Below are 12,033 nucleotides of genomic sequence, written 5' to 3' on the forward strand. Positions count from 1 at the left end.
ACCAAGAATCATGATGTCATTTCATTTATATTTCATTATGTAAACACCAATTTCGTTTATAAAACAATAAATTCATTTATCAACTGGAAGAAAGTTTGTAATTGTTATTCTTTATCAATGCAATCGATGGTCAAAAACCAATTGGAAGTAACTACAATAATTATTTTAATTCCAATCGAAAGTCTTCGAGTACATAATGTGTTTTCTAAATCAACATTTGTTTTATTTAACAACTGTGATTTTATGATTTAAGTAAAATGTTTTTGATTATTCAAAAAACATACGGGTTACGGGACGGGTTTGGATATCTGCTGATTCGGTGGATAAGGGTATGGGTTAGATTATTCAAAACCTTGCGGGTTATGGAGCAGGTTTGGATCGGGTTGTGGAATTTGTTAAAAGGGTTTGGATCAAGGTCGATTCGCTCCAAACCCGACCCATTGCCAGGTCTAGTGTGTGTGTGTGTGGGGGGGGGGGGTTTGCCTCCACCCGATGCTACTCTTACCAAGGAAAACGTTACATCTCACTTCCATCCATATAGTATGCTTAAGCTATTTGTACAATACAAATTACAAACCCCAAAGAGAGACTTAGGGGGGGGGGGGGGGGGAGGGGGTGTTAAGCATAGTGTGGGAAACAAAATGCGGGAGGGGTATAGTGTTCCCTTGGAGCAGATATGTCGCGTTGATTTTGAAGGTACTATGCTAAAAATAAAAACGAGCCCCTAAATATAACTTTTTTATATATATAAGCAAAATTTGTTCATACGACGATAACTCGATAAATGTTTATAAAAATAATTGAAACAAAATAACTATAATACGATATATAGTCTTACATAGTTACATGAATTGCGAAACTCTCATATCATTATTGAAAGGAAAATTGTTCCTCAACTCTTCATAATAAATATTCTTCAATATGTCATTCTCAATAGCTATCATTTTCAATACATTAAGTATTTATTGTGATTTTCTGGAATATAAGTAAGACTTTAACAACTTTATTTTTTATCTTAGTTAACACCTGCATTATCAACATCAATGATTCTAAGACGAAACTTGAGTTTAGTTATTTATTTATAAACGTTTTCATTAACCAATAGATGCTTAGAAGGCACAATTTGTAAAAATTTTATATGAAAGAACATTAAAAACTATATAAAAGTCATAATCATTGTTCTCAACTATGCATATGCCACAAAACAAAAACATAATCACAAAAACTAAGGAGAACTAGTAATTAGAGAAATCACTCAAAACATATATCACATTTATAATGCTTATGTGATTAGTGAGATCTATTGGAATTGAAAAAAACATGAGTTTTTGTCTTTTTAATTACTTGATTGCGGATTACTAGATAGCGAACATAATCATATGTAAAATTGGGCCGTCCATAATATGAGTCATTTGCGGTCGTGCACCTACACCCTCAAACCTCAAAGACACCCATGCTTTGGAGCCACATTAGCCACATGTGACTCCTGCACCCACTTCATCAAATCACATCTTAGAGTCTAATAGACACATAGGGAAAATTATATAATTTAATTAGAGTTCCTTTTTAACACATAATTTTGGTTAAGCCATATGATTACCCGTGGATACTGCAAAAAAGAAAAAGTAAAACTAAGACAAATTATAAATAATCTTGAAAGTTTCAAAGGAGTGAATAGTGGATCGGTGAGTTTTTACATCATGTTTTTCAAGTCGAAATCTGATAAAACTTTAACATTAACAAATATATCCAACAAGAAATACAAAAAAGATATGCTTACAACCATGAGTGCTTGTGCTGCATCTCGAAGAAGTGAAGAATTTTTGAAGGACCATACAAAGTCCTTATGCGTCGTAATTTTGTGTAAATCACATTCATCTTTGTCGGGGATTTCATTGGTGAACGGGTAATGGTTCAAGTCCTTCATACAATATTTATGTTTGTTTATTTATGTATATTCTTGAGTCGTATTTTGGTCTACACAATTAGGTTATTAGAAACTCAAAAGGGAAAAAAAAATATAGAGGTTAAGATATATTTTAGGAGAAGAAAAGAAAAACATAGTTATTTTTCTTAAGTATTTGTCAAAAAAAAAAAAAATGTAAAAAAGTTCATTTTCTCATATAGCCACCAGTTTCACAATCCCTCCGGTTGAAATGCAATATTCATTACAAAATGCATTTTATATGATATCCACGGTAAAAACTTTAGAAACAATTGTACTGCAAAACCAAAAAAGAATTTAGTATTGCAAAATTTATTCCCCATACTACGAATTTGTTCTTCCTAATGCGAAATTGTTTATAACTTTACAAAAATCATGATTGTGTTTGAAGAATTTTTTTTAAGTATTTTTTTTTTTAAGAATTCCACACCAAAAAGAGTTTTATACTGTGAAAAAAAAAATCCATCGAATCTTACAAAAAGAATGATGTAAAATGAGAAAAAAAAAATGCTTTAGATATGGAATCGCATGTTGGCCCATTTCACAGTGAGCCCACCTAACAGTTATTTTTATAGAATAGTTACTATTTAATATTTGTCTATTTCATGACTATGCTTGTCATTTTCTCTATAATTTAACCAAAGTCGTTGCTTATATAGTATAGATTCTTTTTTTGTCGCCAACCCTATTAAAAAGTCACGCTAGAAATGATTTTTGTTGTGAGAAAAGTACAATGGGAACTTTTCAGCTATACTAAATGCTTTGGAAAACCAAAATTAGCGAACATGTAGTTTTATACTTGAAACTAATGTGCCTACCTAAGTTCTGTTTCAGACTTTCAGACAGTTGATTATGGAGTTTATAAAGTTTGGGGGAAAAACAATGTTGAGGTAACAAGTTTTATTTTCTGTTATTGTTGTTATTTTTCATATGTATGTCGCAAATTTGAAATCTATATTAGTGACAAATTACACAAAAGTCTTTACATTGCTCAATGATCTAAGATCTCCCAATAGACTCGGTTTTTACACAGCCAACCTTTTACCAAAAAAATAATTATGATTTTTTTTTCATAAAATCCGTTGACATTCAAAAACAAATTCCAATCTAGCCACTATTACCTGTAAAAACCTGTTACCAATTTGCTTACATAAAAATGCCCGTATAAAAGCATGCATTATACTGATGGAAACAATAAAAACAACCAACATTCCCTTAGGGGACGGTAAACCAAACCCAAAAACTAAAAGCCCGATAAAAACCGATGAAATTAAAACCGAAAAATCGAAACCAAACAGATTTCAAAAAAAAAAAAAATCGATTTTGGTTTTGGGTTCAGAAACCGACCACTAAAATCAAACTGACCTAAACCCAAAAGCCGACCAATAATATATAATTGTGATTATTTAATATTTAACATATATATATTTTTATTTAAAAATAGAAAACTAAAATATAAAACCTAACCCATTATATAAGGATTAAAGTATGGTATTTTAATTGTGTTTTCATATTTTGGTTGCGATAGATTGTTTTCGATTGACTTTGACGGTGTTTTCATATTTTGGTTGTAAACTTATAAACTTGGTAGTTTTAATATTTATTTTCTAATATTCCAGTCATTCAAAACGAATCCGACGTTCAACGAACTGTTCGACGGAAAGCACTTTTATGTTCGTTAATTAAATGAACATGGACAAAAATTATCGTTCGTTCAATTATGTTCGTGAACATTCATTTATGTTCGCTTATAGTCATTCATTTAAGTTATTTTTATGTTCATATATGTACAATTGTGTTTGATTACATTACTATATTATATGTTCGTTTATTTTCATATATGTTCAATTATGTTTGTGTTTTTAATGTATAAATAATCTCTGTTTATTTATGTTCGTTTAACATGTACACAAACATAAACAGACGAATGCAGAAGAGCTTTGAAAGGCCGAACGAATAATGTATGATATTGTTATACCAACATAAAAACCGAGATTTAATACGACTTTGTTATAATTATTGCAATTTTGGATGTTACATATTAACCCTTTCGCAGTGTTATTGTTCATCCAACTAAAAGTGTCCTAAAAATTTCTTCGCATACACCGCTTTCAAAAGGTAGAAAATGGCCTTTACCTTTGACCTCATGATACCGAATAAAAGGAATTTTTTCAGAAAGAAACCGATTCACTTTATATGGTATGATTTTATCTTCAAAACCCTGCCAAATATGAGCAGCACCATTGTTATCTGGCCATGGATTAGTTATATCCATCGGGTCAAACTCCCATTTTCCATAACCAGCCATTATATCACGATACAGAGACTCATAAACACCTTGCTGACGTGTCTTTTCCTATTATACATACGTAACCATATATATATATATATATATATATATATATATATATATATATATATATATATATATATATATATATATATATATAAATAACATCACAAAGGAAATGGCAGAAAAAATTGTGATTGTTTGTTTACCTGAGTATTATCATCAGGGTTAGGTGGCAGATTCTTCAAGAACTCCAAATCTGGTTGGCAAAATATATTCATGTTTCCAGCCATGATGCTTAAAGAAGGAAACAATTTCTGATTCATCCACCAATGAAACAGCCATGGGGCATAATGTGCCACACGAAATGTCCACCTGTCTTGAACAAGAAGCAGCTCAAACACTTCTTTAGCCAAATCAGAAGGCAAACATGGCCACCAGTAATCAACAAATGGCACCACAAGTGATACTCCTGACAACCTAAAAGCAACCATGATTTTTATTTTTTTATTTTTTTTTATGTATGTATGAAATGGTGGAAATAAGAAGACTAATAAGATTCAAATGGTGATAGAAACTGTGCCTGTGTGGAATGTATCTGAGGCAACTCCAAACAGCATATGCACCCATTGAGAGTCCAATTATGTAGAATTTGGAACCGATTTGTAACTTATCAGCTAATTCTTGAACATCAAATGCTTCACTTTTGACTGAACGCTTTGGATGTGGATCACTCTCTCCATATCCTGCTCTGTCAAATGACAGAAAGTAAATTTGTAGCTCTTCAATAAGTTCCTGTCATTATAACAAGATATATCAGAAAAAAGGGCAAATATGTTGAAGATTATGAATATGGTGTTCATGATACCTGTGAAATTGGGAGTTTCATGTCTTTGGAGCTATCAAAGCCATGAATGACAATGATCTTGTACTTGGATTTATCTTTGGAGACACCCCACTCTCTGTAAGATAGATGTCTTCCATCATTAAGTTGGATTCGAGGTGAAGTAATAGGAGGCCCACCGGGTGATCCACAAACCCTAGGAGGTGGTGGTTTGATTCGTGTATAAATCCATCCAAGAAAACCACCCGCCACTGCAATTGCTACCTTTGCAATCATTGCTATGTAGAAGAAGACGAAGAAAACACTATAAGAATATGGAATTGAGCTATTCCAAGAAATCTAGTTTAGCTATGTTGAACATATTTGATTTTCTGATAGAATTCTAGGTTTTACAGAGGGATGTGTGCCTATGTGGTTGGGGGTGAGGGGGTTCTGCAACTACAAACGTGTTTTGAACTTTTGATTCCTCTTTCCTGTGATTTTTAGAACCTCGAATCAACAACTAATTACAGATCGGGTTGACTAAGGATTTTAGGGCTTTTTAATCAAATACTTCATGTATGTAACAGCATTGATATATTTCGAAGTTCGAATTATCCTACATCTGATCGGTAAATTCAAAATCTGGATTAGGGATCAAATAATTGAATCATCTACGCACATAGAAATAACATATAATTTAAAAGAAACATGAATCCAAGCATTTCGAGACAGCAATTAAAGATGTAAAGTAATGGAGCTAAGAGTATCTTACAAAACTACATGGAAATTTGAAGGGAATTTTATCAAGAAAAGTCGATTAAAATGATCAGAAAACTCACCGAAAGAAAGTCGAACAGAGATGCACGTGAAGTGAAACTGGTACAGCTGATATTTTCATGGGGGAGAAATAGCATGTGATCATATAACAGCTGCTAACACTACTGCTTGTCTTGTTGTCTCCATCAGAAAAAAAAAAAACAAAACAAAAAAAAACGTGCGTGATTGAGATAGTGTTTGGGTTTTGGGAGGGTGTAAGGTGTTCATCATGTCAATATGGGAAACCGGGAAAAACAATACAACCAAGGTTTTTTTATTTTTTATTTTTTATTTTTTTTATTATTATTTTTGAAGAAGTATTTTGTTCTGATTTTTGAAACTTTCTTTGTGATTTTTTTTTTATTTTCTTTTTGAGTTTTAAAATTTTTTTTAATGATTTTTTCAGATAAGAAGATCATAGTATTATACTATTTTTAATGAACCAAATACTATTTTTTTTCTTTCCTTCTTGTGTTTTTTCTTTTTTCTTTTTTTATTTTTAAATAACTACAACCACATTTCTCAAACACTAAAATAATATTTTTAAATTATTAGATTTTGTTATGATATAAGTTAATCCAAATGTTTTTTTAAAATTTTATTTTGCTATCACATAAACTAATAATCACTTTTAACAAAAAAAATATAAAATTAAACACCTCTTAAATTGAAAACCGACAAATCTTTCATCATTTCCGAGAAAAATTATAAAATTAGTCCATGTGGTTTGTTGGTTTTTTTGAGCACAATAAAAAACTTTTAAAATTATGAATTTTGTCATTTTCTGATAGTTTAATTGTGACTTAGTCCCCTAATTTTAAAGTCGTTGAGTTTTGCTCGTTAAATACTTATGAAATGACAATTAGACCTAGAAATTCATGTATTCGTTTCATGAAAACGTGTCAGTCATGAATTTGACACGATACGATTACACAATGAGAAATAAGTTTTATCTCAATTTTTAAGATGTATTCGTGTCTCTCATAGATTCGTGTCTTCGTGTCTCTCATATATATATATATATATATATATATATATATATATATATATATATATATATATATATATATATATATATATATTTCTTATTGCGAGAAAATTTGAGAACAAATTTGGACCACACAATTTTTTTAATTAAAATTATAAAATAATATTCAAAAAAATCAAAAAATAGTTACAAAAAAATTAAAAAACTCACTAACAAAAACCACTCACAACCCAACCAACACCACCCACCACCACTACTTAACACCCCCTCCACTACCCATCACCACCATCCGCCACCATCACCAACCAACACACCCACCACCACCACCACCCACAATCATGCACCACCATTCATCACTACCGACCACCACCCACCTCCATCACCGCCCACTACCACCACCCCCACCCATCACCCACCAAAACCGCCACCTACCACCAGCATCACCACCTACCTCCCCCACCATCTCCACCCACCTCAATCACTCATCACCACCACTAACCACCACCCACCACCACCACCACCTCCACACACCACCCACCAAAACCACCACCCGTCATTACCATCACTTACCACCACCATCATCACAACCCACCACCTACAATCACCCAAACACCACCACTCACCACCACCACCCACCAACACCATCCAACCAACACTGCCCACCATCACTTCTACCACCTATCACCACTACCCACTACCACCACCAACCACCACACCCACCATCACCATGCATCATCACTCATCACTACCGACCACCACTACTCATCACCACCGCCTACTACCATCACCCACCAAAACCACTACCCGCCACCAACATCACCACCTACCTCCACCATCTATCACAACCACCCCCACCCACCTCAATCACCTATCACCACCACCCGCCACTACTACCACCTGCCACCCTCCACCACTATCCACCACCACCACCACCTATCACCACCCACCACCACCTCCACCCACCACTCGTCACAACCATCACCCACCACGACCATCACCACCCAACACCTACCACGACCATCACCACCCAACACCTACCATGACCATCACCACCCAACCAACACCGGCGACCACCTCTACCTACCACCTTCACCACCCGCCACCACAACCAACCACTACACCCACCACCACTATGCACCACCACTCATCACTACCGACCAACACTACCCACCTCCACCGCCGACCGCTACCATCATCCTCAACCATCACCCACCACCCGCCACCACCATCATTACATACCTCTACCACCCATCATTACCAACGCCACCCACCTCAATCACCCAACACCACCACCTGCCACCACCACCAACCACCACCCACCACTACAACCACCTATCACCACCCACCACCATCACCCATCACCACCATCCATCACTACCATTTCTACCCATCACCCACCAAAACCACCACCTGCCACTACCAGCCGTCATCACCACCCATCAACACCACAACCATCGACCCATTTATCATCCACCATAATCCCCATCACCACTAACACCACCCACCACCTCGATGGTTGTTCTCGTGTATATAATCACATATGATTATATGTATTTAATTACATGTGATTTATATAGACATGATTTGTTTTCCTAATAAAATCATATACAGTTAGATACATATAATCACATGTGATTAAATGCATTTAATCACATATGATTAAAATGGACAAAAAACAATTATTGAATCGAGAACGTAAAAATGAATATTGTCCACATAAAACTCATATGAGATTGGATACATATAATCACATGTGATTATATGTATCTAGTCATATATGATTTATATCTACAAGATTAATATGTGATTAGATACATATAATCACCTGTGATTATATATGAATCTAATCACATATGATTATTGATCACATAAATCATATGTGATTAGATACATATAATCACATATAATTACATGTGATTATATGTATCTAATTACATTAGAAAAATTATTGAATCAAAAAATGTGAATATGATTACTGTCCACATAAATTATATGTGGATAATATTCATTTTTGCATTTTTGATTCAGTAGTTAGTTTCTTGTATTTAATCACAAGTGATGATAATCACATATGATTTATGTGGAAATTATTTGTTTTCAAGTTCTTGATTTAATATATGTTCTCATATATATAATCACATGTGATTATATGTGTCTAATCACATATGATTTATATGGACAATATTTTTTTTTTCACATTTTGGATTCTTTAATTTTTATCATGTATTTAATCACATGTGATTATATGTATTTAATAACATGTGATTAATGTAGATAAAGTTCTATTTTCGTATAATCATATGTGAAAACGTATGATTAATGTGAACAAAGATTATTTTTTTGCGTTTTTGATTCAATGGTTGTTCTCTTCTATATATCACATGTGATTATATGTATCTAATCACATATGATTTATATAGACAAGTTTCTTTTTGCCCATATAAATCATATACGATTAGATAAATATAATCACATGTGATTAGATGCATTTAATCACATATGATTAAAGTTCTCAAAGAACAATTACTGATTCAAGAACGCGATAATAACCTGGTCCACATAAATCATATGCGATTCAATAGTTGTTCTAGTGTATTTAAATACATATGATAACATAAATCATATGTGGTTATATGTATTTAATCAAATAAATCATATAACCACCCTCACCATCCTCCCCCACCTTCACCACCACCTTCACTACCACCCATCTCCACCATACCACCACCACCTACTATCTACAACCAAATGTAGATAAGTTTTCATTTTCGCATTCTCAGTTCAATAGTTATGCTTGTGTACTTAATCATATGTGATTATATGTATCCAATGACAAATGATTTATATAGACAAGATTTGCTTTCTCATATTTCATTCAATAATTTTTCACATATATTTAATCATATCTGATTATATGTATTTATTCACGTATGATTAATGTCGAAAAATATTTTTTTGTCATATTTTTGATACAATAGTTGTTCCGGATATATAATCACATGTGATTGTATGTATCTAATCACATATGATTTATATAGACAATATTCTTTTGTCTAGATAATTCACATGTGATTATTATTGAATCACATCTGACTAGATACATAAAATTACACATGATTATATATATGGGAGCGACTATTGAATCAAGAACGTTTAAACAAATCTTTTCCAAATAAATCACATATGATTAAATACATATAATCACATGTGATTGAACCTAACACCTACCACACACCCACCACCGCTACCCAACACCCACCACCCACCACCTAACACTATCCACCACTACTCACCACCAATTTTAATCAAATTTGATTCAATAATTGGTTTCGTGTATTTAATCACATGTGATTATATGTATTTAATCACATATGATTAAACGTCATTCCAAAAATATCATATGTGATTAAACCTTATTATCATGTTATGATTTATGTGGATAAGATTTATTTTGGAGTTTTTGATTCAATAGTTGGTCTCATGTATTTAATTAGCAATCCAAAGTAGTGCTTAGTAATGATATAGACAACACAATAGAAGTGATAAATAAATAGGCTTACCCAAGTAAAGCAATTTTTGTTGAGTGTCTCTACCCGTTATGTATTAAATTTGTATGAAGTTTGTAAATATGTATGAGGATAAAAAAATCATATGAAAAGATACAATACTAAAGAACAAAAGTATACGATATATTTGGTTCCATGGAATCGAATGATAAAAGAATGGAATGGGTCATTACACAACATTATCATGTGTTGACTGGCTCGTACAAAAGCAATAAGTTTTCATATCATTTTCTATATGATATATAGATACATTCTATAAATTTATTTCAATTTCATATGTTATTTAATAATACTGAATTTTCAATATGAAATAAAAAATAAACATGACAAAAACTTATGTAAGCCTCAAGAAAAAAAAGAAAAATTAAATTCTATGGTAATTCTTTAAAAAATATAAACAAATTTAATTGAAATTTTGAGTTCTTTAAAATAATTTATATAAAATTGGTTAAGTTACAAATTATCACTCCACTAAAAAATAACCCTAGGCATGAATTGAAAATTGATCAAACGAACAGAATAAGGAATCACATTCCTTTGGGAATGGTCCATTCATTCCATTGGAAAACTAATAATTTTTTTCATTCCAAAGGAATGAACCATTCCATTCCTTCACTGGTTCCCTACTACCAATCACTACATTACAAAACCATTCTATATGGAATTTAAGGTAATATAGTTACCAATGACCAAGAAATTGTTGATTTGCACCCTATCTAACAATTGATGCAAAAGATTGAACCAAGTCAGCGTGATTATAAGTCAAATCTGTTTAGATCAGTACATAAAATTATTAGTCATCTTTTTAACCACATTGCAAATAAGCCTCTAATGATTCACATACCACCTCTTTCTATCTAACCATTCACAAATCCCACACATTCTCATGCAGTTTCAGTAACTAAGAGGGTGTTTGTTTTTTCTCTGCAGGTTTGCGTGACCTCTTCTGTCTGCGAGGCGCAGACCACGCGCAGACATAATGGTTTGCAGTCTGTTTGTTTTTCTGAAGTGCGCAGACATAAAAGCGTCTGCGCGAGGTCTTCACCACACAGATATGGGATAGCATCTTCTAAAGTCTGCAAGCCCTTTAACCTAAAGATATGGGATAGCATCTTCTAAAGTCTGCAGACCACGCGCAGACATAATGGTTTGCAGTCTTTTTTTTTTTTTTGCTTCCGCCTCCAGTCCTCGTCCAACCCTCCCAGAAAAAACCCTCGATCGATCGATCGTACTCCACCTTGCAGCGACCACCACCGTCGCAACCCTCCTCTCCGATCAAAACCATCGATCGCCGCCTTCCTCTCCGATCCGGCGTCCTCCAATTTTCCGACCATCACAGTCGATTGCAGCAACCGGCGAACAACAAGGTCACAGTGACAACTTCAACTAGTGACCAAGCGACGACTCCTCCCCTGCTCGCCGCCGTTAACCAACGCCTCCCCTGTGAAGCCACCGGCCGGAGACCGTCGCCCCCACAGCTACACCGGAGACTTCGACCTCACAGCTACAGGTTCGTTTTTTTTTTCCTGCTGTCAGTCTTCCTTCTTCTCCCGACTTTCTGTTATTCCCTTCTTATCCGTTGCATTGAAGCTATAGTTCAGA

General features: G+C 33.7%; 1 protein-coding gene across 3 annotated transcripts; it reads right to left on the reverse strand.

The window, feature by feature from the left end:
• Window positions 1-3,937: 3,937 nt before the first annotated feature.
• Window positions 3,938-6,054, reverse strand: LOC111888546 (uncharacterized). 3 transcript variants are annotated; one of them, XM_023884700.3, is made up of 5 exons: window positions 5,901-6,054; window positions 5,104-5,357; window positions 4,819-5,030; window positions 4,445-4,715; window positions 3,938-4,166 (listed from the first exon to the last, which is right to left on the reverse strand). In XM_023884700.3, the coding sequence occupies exons 2-5, from the start codon at window positions 5,353-5,355 to the stop codon at window positions 4,011-4,013; spliced, it is 891 nt and encodes a 296-aa protein (XP_023740468.1). In that variant the 5' UTR covers window positions 5,356-5,357; window positions 5,901-6,054; the 3' UTR covers window positions 3,938-4,010. The 3 variants fall into 3 exon arrangements, with proteins under 3 accessions (XP_023740468.1, XP_052624540.1, XP_052624541.1); XM_052768580.1 differs by having other exon boundaries at window positions 3,938-4,301; window positions 5,901-6,053; XM_052768581.1 differs by lacking the exon at window positions 5,901-6,054 and adding an exon at window positions 5,834-5,888 and having other exon boundaries at window positions 3,938-4,301.
• Between the last annotated feature and the right edge of the window lie 5,979 nt (window positions 6,055-12,033).

The sequence above is a fragment of the Lactuca sativa genome, chromosome 2 (genome assembly GCF_002870075.4).
Source record: "Lactuca sativa cultivar Salinas chromosome 2, Lsat_Salinas_v11, whole genome shotgun sequence".
In the NCBI taxonomy this organism is placed as follows: domain Eukaryota; kingdom Viridiplantae; phylum Streptophyta; class Magnoliopsida; order Asterales; family Asteraceae; genus Lactuca; species Lactuca sativa.

What these genes read in the sequence shown, in the direction of transcription:
- LOC111888546 (XM_052768580.1), bottom strand. Translation starts at nt 5,355, where the DNA reads ATGATTGCAAAGGTAGCAATTGCAGTGGCGGGTGGTTTTCTTGGATGG. An exon ending in TGAAACTCCCAATTTCACAG is followed by an intron (nt 5,031 to 5,103) that starts GTATCATGAACA and finishes TTATAATGACAG; the next exon opens with GAACTTATTGAAGAGCTACA. An exon ending in CTCAGATACATTCCACACAG is followed by an intron (nt 4,716 to 4,818) that starts GCACAGTTTCTA and finishes GGTTGCTTTTAG; the next exon opens with GTTGTCAGGAGTATCACTTG.